Source organism: Etheostoma cragini, chromosome 13, assembly GCF_013103735.1.
Source record: "Etheostoma cragini isolate CJK2018 chromosome 13, CSU_Ecrag_1.0, whole genome shotgun sequence".
Lineage (NCBI taxonomy): Eukaryota > Metazoa > Chordata > Actinopteri > Perciformes > Percidae > Etheostoma > Etheostoma cragini.
Window position 1 is genome coordinate 968,823 of NC_048419.1, and position 21,269 is coordinate 990,091.

The 21,269-nt window shown below is 40.2% G+C and overlaps 2 protein-coding genes across 3 annotated transcripts in view; one reads left to right on the forward strand and one right to left on the reverse strand.

The window, feature by feature from the left end:
- The first annotated feature begins 2,802 nt into the window (after positions 1–2,802).
- ruvbl2 (RuvB-like AAA ATPase 2) lies at positions 2,803–7,904 on the forward strand. Its single transcript, XM_034889383.1, has 14 exons — positions 2,803–3,067; positions 4,200–4,254; positions 4,359–4,414; positions 4,692–4,833; positions 5,023–5,152; positions 5,237–5,303; positions 5,496–5,602; positions 5,704–5,797; positions 6,030–6,248; positions 6,327–6,445; positions 6,684–6,803; positions 6,894–7,023; positions 7,193–7,307; positions 7,747–7,904. Exons 2-14 carry the CDS (start codon positions 4,200–4,202, stop codon positions 7,770–7,772), a joined length of 1,380 nt encoding a protein of 459 aa, XP_034745274.1. The 5' UTR covers positions 2,803–3,067; the 3' UTR covers positions 7,773–7,904.
- The window catches only part of spns2 (spinster homolog 2 (Drosophila)), a 78,670-nt gene continuing 61,856 nt past the window's right edge, over positions 4,456–21,269 (reverse strand). For both annotated transcript variants that reach the window (XM_034889380.1, XM_034889382.1), the window contains exon 14: positions 4,456–4,475. The gene's annotated coding sequence lies outside the window, so the exon portion shown is untranslated. The remainder of the gene's footprint in view (positions 4,476–21,269) is intronic.

Genomic DNA, 21,269 nt, shown 5'->3' on the forward strand with positions numbered 1-21,269 from the left:
GATGCTGCCTTTCTTTAAATTAATGCTCATTTCTTTCTTATGCTGCACTGTAACTTTTATTCTGGTGTTTTATGTGTCAATGATTTTGTGTAAAGCACTTTGAATTGCCCTGTTGCTGAAATGTGCTATACAAATAAAGCTGCCTTGCCTAGAGGCTTCGGGAGGGGGTGGGGGGGAACTGAGAGGCTGCTGGGTCACAGGTGGCTGACTCCCATCCATCGGCAGTCTGAATGTGTGTGCTACGCTGATGAAGGTTTGGGCCAGTCTGACTCTGAGGATCTTTATCATTAAGTTATTCATTAAAATCTGGATTCAAGCAGTCACAGTATTAGTGATGCAGCGAATGAGCTTTGTTCTTTACAAGAGGGGCTGTAAAAGTGGAGTTAGACGAGATTAAACTATCTGCAATTCAAACTAGTGGCCATTTTCTCTTTTACAAAATCGACCTAAAGGCTTGTGATGTCAAAATGGCCTAAAAATAATTCTGTATTCTTTGTCATTTCATTTTCACTGGCAACATTTTAGAAGAATAATGACAATCTGTTTTTCTTTTGGATCTTCTAACCCTTTCCTGACAAACTTGACATTAACTATTTAACAAAAATGTGTCTTGAACATCAACCAGCTCACTTATGTAGGACATAACATCAAACACGAGCCAATGATTAGACACCATGAAACATCCCAACTGATTGTCTAACTCTCAGTTTCCTAATTTTGGATTGGGGAATCCTAAAATTGCGGCCTTAAGATCCACTAGTACAGCGGTTATGAAAAACTCCTCCAGACTCCTCGGGGTTAGGGTCAGCGGGAGAGTTTTGCCATTTTTCCGTTATAATGCATTCCACAATTGATATGAACAGGGGGGTCAGACGGAAACATTCCCTCTAGACTGTCACTACAAAAATTGGGATGTTGCAATTTTAGTAAATATGGTAAGCTACTCAAGAGAGAAGCATCACACAATCCCTATCCCTTGGTATTTGAGAAAGTCTCCCTCTACTAAAATCACATGAAAAGGGTTTATAATTTTAGCTTTATACAAAAACAGCAAGGCAAAAAACTAAAATTGTCATCGTGTGGGCCTATTATTTGATTTTACAGACAGAAAGATGGTGAGAGGCAGCATATGAAAAGTTAGAGGTTTTTACACCTGAAAAAATGAAGAAAAAGTAGGTATATTGTTGACATTTATCAGAGGCCTCATGTTTAAAAGATTGCGCAGCTTTCATACAAGAAGATGGCTTACGGCCAAAACATGAAAAGTATATAATATGCAGGAGGTGGGTATGAAACTGGGCGTAGGCCAGGTCCTGCACACCTTTCCTTTATACGTCACAATCAACGTGAAGTTGAACGAGTCACAGACCCCGCCTTGCCTCCTCCCATGGATTAATATATAAATGACTCTAATTGCCCCCTGACGTCATTCTTTGTCCAATCACAACAGGTTATTCTGCTGCAGACGGAAAAAACTAACTTGTTGTGACTTATTGAGTTTGGAGGTTTGTCATCTCGGATGAGCAATGAAAGAAAATGCCCAGAGTGGTAAAAGGTGACCGGGCAGTGAATGCACCATGAACCATGGCAGAAATTAAAAACCAAAGTCTAATGTCGAAGTAGGAATCCAGCCACTAGTGGCAGCGCCACCGCAGATCCAGATCAGCATGATCTCAGTGTCCGTCCACATTACGCACCATGAGCACTTTGACCTCACGGATGTAGCCTAACGCCACTTATTTTCTAAGTAGGCTCGGTGGAACTGAGTCCAGCACGAGGAAGACCCGTCTCAGAGGAGGAGAGGTTACTGAGGCCAGCGTCTCCGTGGTGACAGTGGCATGGGAGACCCAACGTAGAGAGGGGGGGGGGGGGGGGGGGGGGGGGTTACTGAGGCCAGCGTCTACATGGATCAAGACAGTCAAGACGGCCCGGTGTCTGGAGGACCGGGTCCACCTTGTCCACTTAATAGCCTACAAATGATCCACGGGATCAACCAGGGTTTGTTCCTGGGGAGACGGATCCGTGCGTCCCTCCTCCTGACCACCATGGATGTCTGAGATAATTGAATTATTAGTATGTGAAAGATGTGTAACATTATCCAGCGGATGTAATTATGTTTTGTTCATAGACAACGTTACAGACATATGCCACAAAGTGAAGTGGACCCGTTGTTTTCTAATGGTTGGTGATTTTGGGCCCTTTCCACTTACATTTCACCACATTCTCACGTCCAGTTCATTTTTTATGCGTAGTTACGTAAGCTTTACGTCCGTACGCAACGTTAGTACACGAGGCCCCTGTGAGCAGTCATCATATCAAGAATCAAGAATCAAGAATTTTATTTGCCATTTGTGTTTTCACACATAGGAACTCTTGTGCGGTTATTACTCAGAAAGTCTAGTTTAAAAAGACACACAAAGCATTTACATTATAAATGAATATCATTGCACAAAACCATTAAAAAGAACAAATAAAAGTGTCATGTCAGTGTCAATTTGCTCTAACTTCGTAGCTGCTTGGCACAGCACTCGTTCAACCTGTCAATCCCTTGTGAGCCTAGCTACCTCTAGTGGACAAATGTACACGGTCCTGCCAAACTGAACCAATCACCCCATCTCCGTACTTTGTAGCCTACGAGTTTGTTTGAAATCCTACAACGTGTAAAAGAAAGCTCAAAGTAACATTCCACGTAGTAACAGTTTTTTTTTAGATATACGTATTTGTTATTAGCGAACAGGAGACGAGGCAGTATGTAAAAATCTTCGAATTAATACATTTCATAGCCTACCTTTCCTGGGGACACCAAATGGGAACATGAGGCCAGCTGTATTATGGTTTAAATGGGCTAAAATACACAGTCTCTGATCCAGCAGCCCGACCACTCTTCCCGAACTGCTTCCAACGTTATTATGTGACCATAGAGCACCCTGCCTATGGTCTATAGAGGGCAGTCAACTTCACAACTGACACACAACAAGAAGAACTTGTTTCTCCTCGGACACATTTACCCTGCGCACCATTAGAAAGAAGCGCCGCATTCTCACGTTTGTCAAGTGTGGCAGCACAGGTGAGTTTAAATTCCTACGGTTACTGTGAATTAAAAAATTATTATATAAGACCTTGCTTTGTGACTTCGTGATAGCGTAGCATCTGTGCTATCGTTCAAATCACTTTATTATCAAGTCTTCTGCTGGCTGTAACTAACGTCACAGAAAACCGATGGCTGGAGCTAGCTAGCTAGCTAGCTTGCTAACATAACATTAGCTAGCGTTAGCATTAACGGTATATTTCGATGTAACATTATTTGCACTGTCGAGAAGAGATGTAAGCTTTGTTCCTTCCGCATGTCGTTTACCTCAGGGTCATGTTGACACCTGACATGGGTAGGTTTTACAAATACAACAAGCAAGCCATATTGTCTCATATTCTTGTGTTGTGTGGCATGTGTTACAACTGTCACTATGACAACCGACTGGACAGAACAGACTGCTCCAGCTTGGTTAATTAGCTTAATATTAGGACTGACACTTGGTGTAAAACCTGAGCCTTTTTGCTATTTAATTAGAAAATAACTTAATTATCTTTAATAGAGGTACACAGCACGGAAGGAAAAATAAGTGCTGGAGTAACTTTACACACACACTGAAAATCTCAGGGACTGTTACAGAGAGAACTGGAAAATAGATGTTTGGAATCTAGAGTAATGAATTTAATATATGTGATTTTTAATGTTATTGAAAATGAATAAACCAAAAATCAAACTTGGAATCAGCATCTTCTTTGCACTATTTTGATGACTTAATAAGGTGTCTGTACTCATGGGGCAGAAGCCCTGTTAACTCCAGCTTTATGTCAGGTGCAGCCAGCCAGCCTTCTGTAATAACCCTGTATACTGATTCTTTAGTTCATCTATTTTAGCCACATCTTTCTTCATCAGTTTCACATGCCGGAGGCCTTTTTAGATGATGTAGAGTACTGTAAATTTTGATGGTAGTATTTCTGTAAGATGATATTTTGTTCTTTAAGGTAATAATAGTTAGCATGTCTGTGTTGCAAGTTGACTTCACTTGCTTACTCCCAAGTGGCATTCATTGAGTCCCAGTTTTGCCAGCAGAAGTAATCAGTATTTGTGACTGATTATTGTTTTTTTTAATATTGAAGTTTTGAAGTCTTTGCTGTCTGCTTTTAACTTGATACAGATGGCGACTACAAAGGTTCCAGAGGTTCGAGACATCACACGGATCGAGAGAATCGGTAAGCATCCACATTTACAGTGGACCCAAAATGTTTGCTGATGCAAGGGGTACCTCTTCCTAATATGCTTAATATTAATGTCATATTTTCTGTCTTGTGTTTAGGAGCACACTCTCACATTCGTGGCCTTGGTTTGGATGATGCTTTGGAGCCAAGACAGGTAGCTTAGAGTCTTAAGTTCATAGTACGTGGCTGTAGCACTGGTTCCCTCTTTAGATGGCATTTATCCCAAAAAATGTATATAGATGTTTTTAGAGTATAACCCTGTAAGGAAATCCTGTTTACTTTGATTGCAAGTAATTCAAAGACTAGTAAAATGATTAGAAGCAGAAATGTGGTAAATTTAGCAGTTGTATTGCATTGCAGTACAGAATGAAGTGCCGATGAGGATTACTATGTGTTTGACTGCAGTAATACCTGTTCCCATTGACCTGCAGGTGTCCCAGGGGATGGTGGGCCAGCTGGCCTCCCGCCGAGCAGCAGGGATCATTCTGGAGATGATCAAAGATGGCCACATAGCTGGCAGAGCAGTACTGATAGCTGGCCAACCTGGCACAGGAAAGACTGCCATCGCCATGGGTAAGGGCCACGTTGGAAGCTTTACAGAACACAATCTCATTTCCTTATCATCATCATCATCCTCCTCCTCCACCTCCTCCTTAGGAAGTCATATTGTTATTCTCATTGTTATAAGTTGTTTTTTTGTTAAAGCAAAAGTGCCTTCCCCCAGATTCATTGGCTGAGCTGAGGTCTATTTTTTAAATGCAGGCATAGCCCAGTCTCTTGGCCCTGATACACCCTTCACAGCGCTGGCCGGCAGTGAGATCTTCTCCCTGGAGATGAGCAAGACAGAGGCCCTCAGCCAGGCTTTTAGAAAAGCCATCGGAGTGAGGATCAAGTGAGTGAGCAAACACAATAGTTGTGTTTTGTGAGTCTCATCGTTTGAAATGAATGAAATGTTCACAGTGTGTCTCTCTTACAGAGAAGAGACAGAGATTATTGAAGGAGAGGTGGTGGAGATCCAGATTGATAGACCGGCCACTGGAACGGTAAGCTCCTTACGTGTCTGCACTCAGAAATTTGTGTCTGTCCGTCACAGTCATTCTTAATGCCAGAGCACAATATTTGATTTGCCAGAAGTCAGTCACTGCTGATATTACAGGGAAAGGAAATTGAAACAAGTGTAAAACAGTACACACTCAAAATAGACAAATGTACACACATTTAACTTTGTCTTGCAGGGTGCCAAGGTGGGCAAGCTGACTCTAAAGACTACTGAGATGGAGACAATATATGACTTGGGCAACAAGATGATTGACAGTCTCAGTAAAGAGAAGGTTCAAGCAGGGTGAGTTAATCTTATGTTTATTGATTTTTACAGATCAGAGTGACTCAAGCCACTCGGATAACCATACCTGATCTAAACCGTCTTCCTTTGTTTCCTCTCAGAGATGTTATTACCATTGACAAAGCCACTGGAAAGATCAGCAAGTTGGGCCGCTCCTTCACCAGAGCCAGAGACTACGACGCTATGGGAGCTCAGGTATGCTGCAACTGTCACAGCAATGTCATTTCACTACTGCAGTCACTTACTCTCACTCCCAAACAACAGTGGATATTTACAGATATCTGCCTTTGTCGAATCACACGATGCTTTAGCCTCAAAGTGTTTGAAATTCCTTGCCTAATATCATTATACTCCTTGTATAATAGTAATTAATTTAATGGGACATGTTCATGAAATGAATTTGATTGCATTTGTGTTATCCTTGTAGACACAGTTTGTACAGTGTCCAGAGGGAGAGCTGCAGAAGAGGAAAGAGGTGGTCCACACAGTGTCCCTCCATGAGATCGACGTCATCAACAGCCGCACACAAGGCTTCCTGGCTCTTTTCTCCGGAGACACGGGGGAGATCAAGTCTGAAGTCCGGGAGCAGATTAATGCCAAAGTGTGTGAGTGGAGGGAAGAGGGCAAGGCCGAGATCATCCCCGGGGTAGGTGTGACTGTGTGTGTTTATTTATATTAGATGTTTCTGTAATTGTACCAGACTAAGTTCTGTGTGTGGTTTCAGGTGTTATTTATTGACGAGGTCCATATGCTGGACATGGAGTGTTTTTCCTTCCTGAACCGTGCCCTGGAGAGTGACTTGTCCCCAGTTCTCATTATGGCCACCAACAGAGGCATCACTCGGTACTGTTGCATCTACATTTTCCTCCCATCTGATCATATGAGGTTTTGTTTTAGGAATACACAAATCTGGTTTTATGTCTGATGCCTTCTTTTGGGGGTAATTTTAATATCTTTCACCTGTATGTCTGGCTATTTGATACACTGCTGGAAAGTATTGACTTATGGTATTTAAATTCTGTGAAAAAATATATTTTTTAAATTTCTTTTCAAATGTTCATCTCCTTTTTTTTTATCTCAGTATCCGCGGCACAAACTATCAGAGCCCTCATGGCCTCCCCATCGACCTGCTGGACCGCCTGCTCATCATCGCCACCTCCCCTTACAGCGAAAAAGAGACGAGGCAGATCCTCAAGATCCGGTGAGAATCTGCGTTCCTCATCAGTCAGCAGACTAGGTTTTCTTTCCAGCGTTTATAAAAGGGAAATCAACTCACATGGTTTCATTTCAGGTGTGAGGAGGAGGACGTGGATCTGAGCGAGGAGGCTCACACCGTCCTGACTCGCATCGGCATGGAGACGTCACTGCGCTACGCCATCCAGCTGATCAGCACTGCTGGACTGGTGTGTCGCAAACGCAAGGTAAACAAAGTCTGAATATATATATATACACACACACACACACACACACACTGTGGCTGTAAAACGTAAAAAAGTAGCAACTTTTTGGGATGGATTATATTTCAGAAGTTTAGTCATGAATTCCTGTAGTCTCGATGTTGATATCATCTCTGTGTCTTGGCTGCTTCAGGGGACAGAAGTTCAGGTGGAGGACATCAAAAGGGTTTACTCTCTGTTCCTGGATGAGGCCAGATCCTCTCAGTACATGAAGGAGTATCAGGATTCCTTCCTCTTCAATGAAACACGTGAGTTGGTTGTTCATCCTCTCCGTCTCTGGTAGGGGCCAAGGTCCTCGGCTTTGGTCACACACAGCAACGGCTCACATTGATGCTGCATTCACACAAGTTTAATAAAAGTCAACCAGTAGGACACCTGGGTAATCTGCTACAGTCATAAGAGAAGTTTCCCGTTTTTACCTGCTTACTAAAACGCCTCTCCGTAGCGGTAATTGGTTTGTAGTTTCTGTATTATATGCAGTATGTATGGAAAAAATACCATGCCAATGAGCAGGTGCAGCTGTCCTATCAAGTCATTTGAAATAAATAATAAAAAGCCTTCTTGCAAATGCTGAAGAGAATGTTATATGCAGATTTTCAAATAAGAAAGAATATATTTGCCACGCAATATATCCAAATTCTATATTACATGGAGAATAAGTAAGTTGTATCTGTTCTTCCATTACAGAAACGGGTTCAATGGACACCTCATAAAGATGACTGCTCTGTTTTCTTACTCTTTGAAGTTTTAATGTCGAACCGTCTTCGGGGTCAGAGTCAGTTCAGAACTGGATTTAACTTTATTTGAATTCAGCATTGAATTACATTGAATATAGAATTCAAATGCATCAACTTGACTGATTTTCTTACATTTTTCTTCCCTGTTCAGCTTTATTTCTCATTGTTTGAAATCAAATGGATTCACTGAAATCTGACTTAATTCCGTATTTTCCACATTTCTGTTCATCGTTGAGGCCTTGTTTGTGGCTGGAATATCTATTCGGTCAGTGTTTCCTTTTTTTGTTGAGTTATCTTTACATGGTTTATTTTTAGGAAAATTATTAAACAGGCTTTCCTAAGCACACTGTGATGATTTGTTCATGTCTCTGTGTTTGAGACAATGAAACTGATTTTATTGGTAAGAAAACATTAATTGGAACATCAAACCACAAGTTTTGATTGATTTTTAATTATTTGACATGACCAGTACCAGTTCCAACAACCTCCCTCTGGTTCTTAGAACCATATCAAGCCCAAACTACTGGCCCACACACACAATGATTCCTACAATCTAGAGTAAAAAATAAGTTCTTCTAGATTTTACACTGCCTTGCTTTGGTTATTTTAGTTTCACATACATTCTGCGTTAGCCTCAACTCAACCAGCAATGTAAATCAGTGTTGAGTCCGTGTCACCTCTGGTCAGAAGTGGGTTTGTCTGCACCTGGAACCACAGCGCTAACCCACCAGAGGTCAGCAAAAAGTAGATTTTCAAGGAGACGTGTGCTCATTTTCAGGTCTGTTAGCCACATTGATTATTATTTTTTAGTTATTGTGTTTTTGATCGAAGGGCTTTAAGTTTCATATCTTAAGTTTGTATTTTTATACATTTTATTTATCAGAACTTTATATTTTAATGTTCTGTTCTGTTGTGACAAAACAAATTATTTTAATAAGAACTCATAAATAACTCCAAATAACTAATGTTAGGGAAATCAGTTTATGTTTTTTTACACGGTTCTGGATTAAAAAAAACAATATATTGGCCATTATATCGGAAATATCAGATTTTTAACAAAATATTTATCGGTATCAGCCTTAAAAATGCTCGTAGAAAGATCTGAATGGTTGGTTAGATCCCATGTTTTTTGATCAAGGCAGCCCACAACTGACTGACTGGGTTGTCTTATTCCAAAGGTTGCGGGTTGGTAGGCACTCCAGATTCCCAAATGTATCTGCAAAAGCACAGAAAAAGGGAGTTATTCATGATGTGGCCGCTGGACAAAGAATGCATTTTTGGTCAGGGGCTGTAGATTTTGTCAGTCATCTCTGAACGTGGACTTGAGTTTCAAAGGGATGTCTTCACTGCCAGTCTGGTCAGATGGAAAGATTACAGAGATTTGGGGGGGGGCAGTAGCTCAGTCTGTAGGGAGTTGGGTTGGGAACCGGAGAGTCGCCGGCAGCCCCCCCACTCTGACATCTCTCCATTAGTGTATGTATAGGACCTGAGCATGTGTGTGTAGTTCAGGCCTGTGTGTAGTGTACAATAACAACATAAAATTGTATTTTCCCCATAGGGGATCAATACAGAGTATTAATTAATACATTAAATTACAGCAACCAAAACCTCTTTCAGTGTACGTACTGGCATGGAAATATTGTTTTACAATGGACTTGAAAAAGAATTGTTGTAATTGTTTAGCCTGCTTGTCTTTGTCCTTTAAATTAATTTGGCTTATGAGACCCTTTTGAACCACCTCTCAACAAAAGGAGCAGAGTCAAGGTTAACAGAACATACTGTATATGACTAATACAGTTTGTAATAGCTTGAAATTGTTGCCACAAGGTGGAGCTCAAAGATCTCTCTTCTAGACATGTTTTCTACAAAAGATTCACTGTGCAAACTGTCATAAGATGAATGGAACATGCAAGTCAAACAGCATTGAAGACAGTCTAAAAATATTTTTTTTTTGCATCATTTAGTTGATTAAGGATGCCTTTTTGTATGAAGGGTGGGAGCTTGAACTGTAAATGACTGCAGGTAGTCCACACCTCATCTCACACCCAGGCTGATGCACTGCATGTGCTACCATGCTCTCACACACACACACGCACACACACACACTGTGGAACAGATTTCCTCACACACCTAGATCTTTCTGTATTTCGATAACAAGATGCTTCCTTCTGCAAGTACCTTGTTAAGTGTTTTTTTCCATTTTCCCATGGAGAAAATGTTATTGGGAATGTCACTGACAAATTACAGTTTTCACATTATATGACGTTCACTCATTGTATTCTATTATATCTATTCTGAATTCTAGTCAAACCACAGCCGTACTTTCAGTCATGAATATAGAATACGGTCCTCTACCAAGAAGCTGCGTTTAGACCATAACCAGGGCAGACCAATCAATTCTACCTGCATATAGTATGAGTACAGCACAGACTGTCTCCTACGTGGAAATTAATATTTCATGTTTAGTGTTGGTGGGAGAGAGTTCTTCATGAATTACCTTGCTGACGACATCCCATAAATCTCCCTCAGTCCCACAAGGCTGCTGTTGGCTGCTGCCTTCCACTGGTTGGATTAAAGATGGAAACCCCTTCATTAGCTTTCACTTGTAAGTCTGTAGAACATGGTGTGTGTGCGCGACCTCCCTCTTGAGACGAACCTATTTTCTGAATCCCATACACATTGATAATCAGAATGTAGAGAGCACGTACAGAATCTAACCCCCAATAGCCCCAGCACAATCATACCTGTCTCAATGTACCTAATATCTGTTTGAATACGACCTGAAGACATTGCTTTCTCTCCAGTGTTGCTGTGAGTCTGGAGCATTGTGTACAGATCATATTTAGCTCAGGCCCTCCGGGTGAGAGCAGGGTTTCTTGGATTGGTTCCCACTCTTTGTCTACACACCACTGTCCACAGGCTACAAAGCTGCACAGCATGCTAACATGTTGTGGCATTTTGCCTGCTGCACAGATTTGGGTGCCCTTTCCCCACCACAGTCAGGCCATGCTATCATTCTGCAAGTGTCCCCTTCATAGAACCCTACCCTCCCATCTCTTAAGGTGAAGATTTATCACCAGTAATAATGCTTTTCACCTGGGTCAGTGGACATTCTCAGTCTAATGAGGCGTTCATTATGATTATCCTCAGCCTAATGTATCCATATCAAAATTCACATGATGCCAAAGCGGACAGATATCACCCAAAACTGATAAAGCCTGGATCCCATACCACAGGTTTTTGGCTGCGTAGTGAATCATTTCTGGATAGGATGGATGTGCAACAAACTCTGTCTGGGGATACCATATGCTATGAGTCCTTATCTTAATTGAAGGTAAAAGAAAAAGAGGAACGTGGTATACTGAATGTGTTTTGTAGTTTGGAAAAAGGTAACAAGCCGGTCTCGATTAAATTGTCTTTTAGATAATGAACCCCCCTCTGTTCCCACTGTGGAGCTGCATATTGCCAATATCTATAGGATTTGAAGATTTTTGTTCTTGTGGCACTGACGTTCACTCAAGCACCTTTCTATGTGTTAATCCAGAAGTTGACTACTTAAAGATAACTTTAGTGAAACAAGAAGGTTAAGTAAGCTTTTAATATAAAAAGACTGACACAAAGAAGGGGGATTTACCAGAAGAATCAGATGTTTCCATCTGGTACCAACACCCTTGGCATATTGTCTGTGTTCCCAGTCCTATCTTATACTATTTATTATTTTTGATTTCATGTTCCTGAATAGGATTTTAGGATGTAAGTACCATTTGGAATGCGGTGCTTGTGAATGGATAGAATTCTGGTCCATTTCCTGAGGTTCCCTAGAAAAAATAAATCCTCTCTCTCTTTGCCATATGTGAAGGGCCGAGCATGTGATTCCTGTGGTAAAATGAGAGAATGAGGTCAATGGAAGTGCATATAGTACACTCTATGTGCTTTACAATATTGTAGTAAATGTATATATTCTTTGATTCTTTGAAAGACAGGGTTATGTGACGCAACGATACATTTTTGATCCCATAGAAAATCAATTGAGGAATTATTTGAAAAGAACATACTAGTGGTCTGTCACAATGCACTTAAATTATAAGTTCACATGTTCACTTTGATGCTAACTTTTTCCAGACTTTATAAACCAAAACAGATGAAAATGTAGAACCTTTCTGAGCTTCAACATCACTGTCTGACAGAATGCAGTGCATGTTAGGTCACATGTTGTACCTTCCTGAACAACCCAGCAACCCCATCAGTCATTTCACATTGCTCCCTCAATGACATTCATTCATTTGTAGTCAGCAGTTCCCTCCTCGCATTCCTCTGGTTGTGTAAGAGGTGAGAGGAGAGAGCAGAGCATGAAAAGAAACATAAGTGAGGCAAATCATCTTAGTTCAGCTAAGGGTTTGGAAAGAGTAATTCCGGATAATGTTTGATTTAAATAAAGGTTTAAAGCCTGAGACTAAGGAACCAAAAATGGACAAGCCCATCCTGGTCTAGGATGTATTCAGATGCGTGATGCTTTACTAGTAAACAACAGAGGCCCAGTTTTTTTTCCTCACTCATTTGCTTAATGAATAAATCCTAAAAAGTTAGATAATTAAGTGAAGCTGTACTCACACTTGTCAGTGTGTAGTTTATGAACACCATACATGGAAATGGATTTCCGTGTGCTAGTTATATGACTTATGAATACTCTTAAACATGCCATTACATAGTAAATGATGTTGTGTACAGCCCCAGTAGCAGCTCTGGGAGACTGTACGGAAGTACAATGCAACGCTAATGTCAGCATGCTAACATGATTGCAAGGAAAAAAAGGATGTCAGCATTCCAGTTCCTGAACATCTTATCCTGCTTTGTTAGCATGAATTGCTAATTAGAAAACAGTTGAGGTTGATGGGAATGTCATTAATTTAGCAGAAATGTAGTCATTAACTTCTTTTGTGTATTACCTGACTTCAGTATTTGCTTCTGATACTTATTGAGGTGAGATTTCTTCTGTGAGCCTCTGCGATTATAAGTCTCCCCTGCACAACTTGCATTTTTTCCTTTTGTTTCTGTGTTTCTGCTGCTTATTTTATTGTGCAAATAAATCAAATCAGAAAAAAAGAAAAATCAAGTCGAACCAAATGGCCCTTAATGAAAAGTTAAAGCATCACCAAAGTTACAATTCATCCTGCGGAGGACATCAATATCTGAATCAAATTTGATAGTAGACCATCCAGCAGTGCCAGTGGCACTTGATGAAAAAGCAGGGTATCACAATGTCATTAGGACTGATCCTCTGAGGACTATGAATGTTTGTACCACATTTCATGGAAATCCATCTGATCATTTAAATATTTCAGCCAGGACCGAAGGGATAAATCAGCCGACAAACATCCCCATGGAGATCCCCCGCCCCCCTAGTGTGGCTGAACATGACTTCAGCACCAAGAGGTTTAGCTGTAACAATGCACTGGTTGGAAGAGTTGGACTGTGTGCATTGCAGGTGTTCATCCTACTGTGTGCTGTAAGTATTAGAGCATAACTGATTCAGCCAACTTGGAGAGCACTTAATTACCCAGGGAAGTGCAGTGTTAGCTGTATGTGTAATACAATCCTGGATGGAAGCACTTACACAGTGTGATATAACGGAATATACTCAATACATTTCTTTATCTTTCCATATTTAATGACAACAAAAGCTGAAATTAACCTACCTGACCTCTTGTTCCCTTGTAGTAGAGTGGTTTCCTGTGTGCATCCAAAATTACGTGTGTGTTCTTGTGGGTGTGGGCTGATCTTTTTGTGTGCATTGTGCATCAGTGTATTTGGGGTCCTCTTGGGCTGCTTACACCTGTATAACCTAAAAGAGATGGTTATGTGTTGTGAATACATACATATACATACATGCTCATCTATGCAGAGCTGTTTCCACACATACACATACGCACGCACTCATGCACGCACGCACACACACACACACACACACACACACACACACACACACACACACACACGCACACACACACACACACACACACACACAAAGCTCCTTCCCAGTTTGTGCTCTGCGTGTGGGACACATGAATGGAGATGCTATTGTGGACACATGCATAAATAGACTCTGGAAGTATTTCTGAACCAGGTCATGCTGCAGTGGAAACGGTAGTTCTAAATTTGGAATCATGTGAGCTAAAAACAGAAACTAAAGCCAACTAACATCATTCAGTCTTTGCCAAGTCAAGCATAAGCTCATGTTTAATTCAGAAAACCCTAGTATTCATAACTCACACTGAACCCACTGCGGCACATAACAAGGCAGTCGCGGAACACTATTCCACTGTCAATTTACATTACATACTTGTTAGTAAGCATGCAAATCTTATTAATTCCTCATTGCATTGGGGACTTCACTTGCATAGTTTGAATTGAAGCCCCTGCTTAAAGGCCTGATGGGAGACGAGGAGGGCTCATTATAACTGGCTGTAGGCTGACATGGTCTTCCACTGCTGTGGCTCCACTGACAGCAGGCCTGACCATTCCTTGCCATTCATGTCTTCTTGTATCATTGGTGCTGGTTCCTTCATTGACATTGCTCAGCCTACCGTGAAGCACATCTCTTATTCCTTCCACATGGACAGACAGTAAAGAGGAGGAAGGCATGCTTCCTCTGGACCATGTGTCGGTTTCTTTACTGACAGCAACGCATGCAGAGCCCTGCATTAATGCAGACTTTGACAGCTGAGGGTTAGTTGGCTCCTTGGGCTCGGTAGTCCATTCACACATGAAAGAAGTGAGGCTTACAGAACGGGAGAGGAAGAAGAGGAGGGATATCTCTCAGCTGGATGACATTTAGTGTGGGCAACAAATCTGGCACCAAGTCTGTGCAATAAATTTGCTGATGTGAATTATCCTTGTCATTTTCTCCTAAATCAGCTGTTTATGTATATAAGATATCTTAGACAGGATACCACAATAACATGAAAGCTCATGTTATTGTGGTATCCTGTCTAAGATATCTTTATTAGATAAAGAACGTCATGTCTCTTTTGTTATTAAGAGTATTTATTCTGCCAATAAGAACATCTTCTGTTGTTGTTTATGTTATTAAAATGTGGCGCACTTCAAGGATCAGTTCTTGAACCACTTCTGTTCTCACTTTACACATCACAGTTAGGACAAATTATGTCACATGGTTTTATTCGGTTATTATTATACATGTACGTACAAGCCTAGTGTTTAACTGTGGTATTTTTATAGGTAAACTGATAAAATGAAGGTTCTAAGTATTGACCCCAAATTCCCTACAAAACACTACACCAAAAATAAGCATCAGACCCAATTGTTTTAAAATTATTCTTATTAGTTTTTTCTTTTTTAGGGAACTGTGATAACGTTCTTCCCAATCAGATGTTACTGTTTAACTCCTATTACATGGTTGTTCTTAGGACAACTTACAGTAGGATATATCTTTTCATTACTGTAATTTTGTTTCCTACCCATTAAAGCAAAAGGGTCTTTCTGTGTTGAAAATCATTTATGAATTAAACAATAATCATTTTAATTGAAAGGGAGGACATGCTGTATGGTCCTATTACCGTAATCCGTAAAGTTCAATGTGCAGCTCTCACTTTGTAAACAGAAGAGAAGTTTAAAAAACTTTATGTGTAATTTAATATAGACAGAAACTCTTTTGATTTGACTCGAGAGTTACGTGCAATGAAAAGTCGACGTACTCAAACACAACTTCCTTCTGCGTCTGCCACTCACATGTCCTGGGTTCCTCCATTTTCAGAGGTGGTGTTTCATTGCCACCAGCGTGATGTGAGGTCACTCCGCTGTCAGCTCCATCGTGTCTTCTTGTAATGACGGTGGTTGAAGAGTGGTTGAAGACAGGAGCACGTCCCCGCTCAAGTGAACCTCTAATGAAGCAGAGAGCTACTTCTGCCTTTTCCCCTCAATTGCACTAACAGCCTGGAGAGTCACTCGTTGTTCTCTAATCTCTGTTTCTCCCTTTAATCCTTCCTGTTCTATCGCGTTTGTAGAAGAAATGTGTGCTACGTGGGCCAGTGAAAGACTCAGTTTGTCGGTTTGCATCTTCGTCTTCATGCAATACAGTGTGTACCGAAGTCTTAGCTTATTTCATCAATGTTTCATCTGTGTTTGAGTGGTGTGTTCAAGTGCTGTGAACTGACTGTGAACTAAAACAAACACATTCCACCCTGAAATATTGTTTAAAGTCTTGGTTTAATAAATCAGTCACTGGAAAATAGATCCTTGATCTCACATTCACATACTGATGATACTATTTGACATCAAATGATTCTGGGAACATGACTAACCTCTGCACCAATTCTGTAATGTTTCCACCACACTTGCTTTAGTGAAGGTTACTGGGTTTCTACACTGTGAAGCAGATTGGAAAAGTTGGTGGGTGTCAACAGAGAGAAGGTGAGAGATTCACAGTGGAGATGTGATGCTGCAGATACTTATTCATGGCTTCTTCTTCTTCTTTTTTTTTACTACAGACAATCTCGTCTCCTTTTCTTACCTCGACCTCTGTTTGCTCTGCATTAACCAACAGGTTAACCTTATCACACCAACATCTTTGCCTGCAACCAAAATGTTTGTGAGGTACTTAGACATTCCTACAGAGTAAAGGCAGTGATTACATCTGACAATCCATTCCAGCTCAGGAGGGTGGCACATCTTCAGGAGGAAACATAGAAATGAAAGGGATGGAATGGGCTAATTACCGGCGGATGCTGTGAGTCATGTTCCTTGACAGGTTGTTATTTTAAAGTCACAGAGAAACCAAATGTGATCGTGGTTGTCACCCCAACATGAACCTATTGTGTTCTCATTGTGTAATGAGATGCTGCCAAGATGAGCCAGTTTCAGAACTGATATACGATAGAAACCATTTTAGGTCTTTAATTTAAGGTTTTTACGCACCTAAACCTCTTTAGATGCTCCACCTTATATGAACCTGACTATTTCCCATCACTTTGGAGCAGAACACACACCTCTGAAGGGTTTATGACATTGTCAGACTGCCAGAAGGCTTTAAGGTAGGAAAACACCATGGGCTTCAGTTGAATAATCTGCTGTGCATTAAAACTGGATTGCACTTTTTGAAAATGAACAGACTTAGCAAAGGTTGATGACAATTTTAAACTGTTACATATATCACAAGTTTTCAAGAATGTTTGTTTAATGCTGAGAGTCCATGAAAGTCACCTAGTGTCAGAGTTCTGTGTGAGGATTTACTAATATGCACATAATGTAATATCATTGTATTTAATACAAATCCCATCAACAAATCTTTACAGGCTTGAAATATGTGATATTTGAATTGACCGCATGTTATCTTATTTATCATTTAGAATTGAAGATGTCCATTTCACATAACACGTGGACACATTCAAGTAAGAATGTCATTTTAAAGTGTAACGTGCACATAGTTTTGTATTGAAATCTGACTTTATTCTTCAGAAGTACATTTCATAACAACAGGCCACTGTGATTCATAATGCATGGTAACATTAAAATAATGGATGGCCTAAACAATGCTGCTTTTAAACCCCGGACAAACTGACATTTTAAAGCTTCACGTCCACCGCCGGCTATTATACATACGTGTTGTACAAGGTTTGTCCTCTGTGAGTTTAAGTGGCAAAGTGCAAATGGAAATTCCAGTGCTCGATAGAACGGCTCCCCCTTTCCTGTCTACGCCCCAGTGTTTCCTGCCTGCTGCATGACTAGGGGTGTTGACTTTGAGATTGGAGCGTCTGACTTTGGGGTACATATTGGTCTGACTGTGGGAAAGGGTGTTGGTTTCTCCTGGTCATCCACAGACCAAACACTAATTCTCCACTTTGAGCTTCCTCCTCTATAATCTTGCCCTCTTTAGACTGAATGGATACAATGATCTGTTCAAAGTGTAGCTCTGCCTAATTAAAGGCCTCACAGCCAACATCAAGTCTTCTTTTGTAACAAATGCACTGCATACTTACGCTTTGTATTTGTGCAACCCTGTCATAGACAAGTCCATCAGTGCTATTAGCTGCCATGTTAAGTAACTCTGGCAGCACACAGACGGCCTTTAGCTGTAGACTTCCTCACTTCCTGTCAAGGTAAATAGATGTTGTTTTTTCACTGCATCCACAGCACGGATGTGTCATGTCTGTGATGTGTCAGTGCTTCTGTGACCACTTTGGGGACAGCAAGATTACTTTACAAACTGAGCCTCACAGAGGCCTGGCTGACTGCACCTGAACAATGTAGTGGTTCATTCCCAGACTCACTTTGGCCTTCTCTCACTGTGATAAGAATCAAGTCTCTGCAAAGATGGGGAGAGGAGGAATCATGGTATCCAGTTCTTAAAAGTGGTGCATATTTTAAAATCCAATAGTTTCTGCAGGCATACCTTTGACCCAAAGTGTTTTCACTGTGAACAAGTGCTTAATGTAGCTCAGCGTAAGTTCTTTCAAGACCTAACTCTTAATCAACGCTCTACCTAAATTAAATCAGCTGTTATCCAAATAACTGTACCATGTATCATGTGTGTACAACTGTCACATATCTGCAAACTAGTCTCTCCTGATTGAATTGTGTCTCAGTGTAAATCCCATCCTGAAGACCTCACTCTTAATCAATGCTCTACCTGACTCCAATCAGCTGTTAGAGGTGTTCACTTTCCTGCTTAACCAATCAGAATCTTACACAAATTGCAAGGGCCAATCACAGAGTCACAACCCTGCTTTCAGTCTGTTTCTCTCTTTGCTATCAGCTGTCGTTTCATGGAAAGAGTGCAACCCTCCACCCCCCCTTCCACCTCCAGTCCTATACTCCAGCTGACCGGTCCGGAGCCTCCTTCGGTCTGGTCTTTGGGCTCCTTCGTCTCCACCACCGGTGTCCAGATTCCATCGGGGTGTCTGATGGTTCTCTACCCCTATATGCGTACTATTTGTATAATAATGGAGTCTAATCTCCAAAGACTTTGTACATTTTATTGCGTTGTACAATGAAACGTTTTTCATATCTTCAAACATGTCTCTCCTGATTGACTTTAAAAACAATGGATGACTTTGAAACACTTTGCATGAGGTAGACAACATGGGGGAGATACTGAGAGGTAAATAAGGAACAAATCAGTTGCTCTGAAATGTTCAGATATTGATGTATTAAATAGATTGGTATTGTATGATACCAGTGGCAGTGAACCGAGATGCACAGGACATGGGAAACGTTTTTACAAGCAACATAAAAAAAGTGGCTTATTGTCTACAACAATCAGCATTTTCCATTCCCCTTCAATAGTTCTGTTTCCAAGGTCTAATCCATAAACAGGTCAATAATAATAGTAACAATACCTTTATTTACATAGCATTTTAAGATAAGGATAAGAAAAGGATTTAAAGTGATAGTATTATCTACTGACTGTATAGTTTCTTTGCATTTGTATAATAATATATCTATATACTGATATACCTATCAACTGATATATTGATAAACTATTATATCTATATACTAAGTCTAGTATGAATGTGGTATTTAATCTGCTACAGATGGATGGAATATAAAAGGATTGTGCTCTGAAATACATGGCCTTATTTATCTGTCATTTTAATTATATATGTATGCATGAATGTATATACGTAAATCTTTTATTTTAACGTTTTTTGACATGTTCAAATTATTACCTATTGTTGAGGGCCAACCAACCATTTCATATAATACACAGTGATAGGTAGAGTACTTTGCATGCATTATACATCTCAGTGCTGCAGGATACACAGAATCCAATGGTTTAAACGGGGTCTTTGTAAAGTGCCTGTGAAACATGTCTGCATGGTCCAGAACTAAAAAAGGTAGATTCAACCAGCTTTTTCCTGGTTTTCTGTGTAAAGCAAGAACTGTTTGGGAATTCCAAACTCAGCTTTAATTTCCATTTAGTGAGTAACTGTTTTCTTCTTTTTAAGATATTCCAATATTGCAGAAAGTTTGAACAACTAGCAACGACTTATGATCAGCTGGCCAGACGGCAGCGTGAGCTGAAGTACAACACTACCTCAGGAAACATGAGTACCCCTCCCCAGGTGGCCAACTCACATCCGTCAACACTGTTGGGGATTACTCCACAAGATGCAATCATTCATGTCAAATTCTTCTTCATTGTAATGATCGTTGTGGATTGGAATTGCTTCCTTGTGAATCTAATTTGTCTGTGGAAGACTACAACACAGAAAACTACAAACTAAAGAATTGATTGATCACATTGATCACAAAACACACTTGAAAAAAAGATTAGTTCATTTACATATTTGTGAGTCAACACACTGACTTTCATCATGGGTCGCTTCTGATTAACTCTGAATCAGCTGCTGAGCAACACAAAACTAATAACTATATTACTAATTAATCATGTATTACTTTGAACATTAGTCAGTGTTTTGTGCCCTCTCATCTAAGTTTTCGCTCATTATCTCACATTTACCTTTTTAGGTCCCCCTCAAGAAAAGTCAAGCATCAACGTAGAAGACTAACAAGTAGCACCTTAGTTGCAACTTGCAGGGATTTCATAATTATTTTCTCAATCACAAACTAAAGAATCAAAAGAGCAAACATTCGTATACACATCTAGATGCAAACTAAGGAACTTGTGAGGATATGATTGCAGAGGATTTCTGTTTAAAACTACAATACTAAAACTGATGAATTCTTTTTGTTGGACTGCAATGTTTTGTAAGGTGTTAGCAACCCTACTGCTTCAGAATATGACATGTGGATGTGAATATTAACAAATGTGTGCTTTCAAAATGATCAGTGAAATGAGAATCCAGATGTCTCTGGTTTGTAGTTAAGGAACTTAAATATACTTAAATGTACATCATATTATACAGCTTATTCTTAGACTTAGATAAGACACCTTTGTAGTGTGAAAGCTAACATCTTTTCAAACACTGGCTAGATTTAACTTTGCTCTGAAGCTCCACTTGAATGACTAATTTATAAGTAATTCTGTAAAGAATCATAAGTTAATGGACACACAGCTGGATGGTGATTGGTGGGAATGTGCTGAATGTCTGACAGAAACAGAGACGACACCATGGTATGAAGTGATTAAATAGGTTTATTTGATTTACAGACATGTACATTTCCTATCAACCCCCCGAGGGAGCATCACAGTTCAGTTCTAGAATAATATCCTTTGATTCCTCTCCACTTCTCTTGTATTGACTTGCTCAAAAAATAAAAAATAACCTCTGTTTTCTGCTTAACTTCAGAAATAGGTTCCTTTATACATGATTCTTGTATGACAAGAAATAGCACATTCTCAATACATCACTTCAGTGATTATTAACATAGAATTACTTGATACAACGGACTTATGTACACCTAAAGGAGTGGTGCTGCTAAATCAACTAAATTTGGCAAAGTAAAACTCATTCATGACCCTTTCTAACAGAGCCAATGTCCCTTCTCATAACA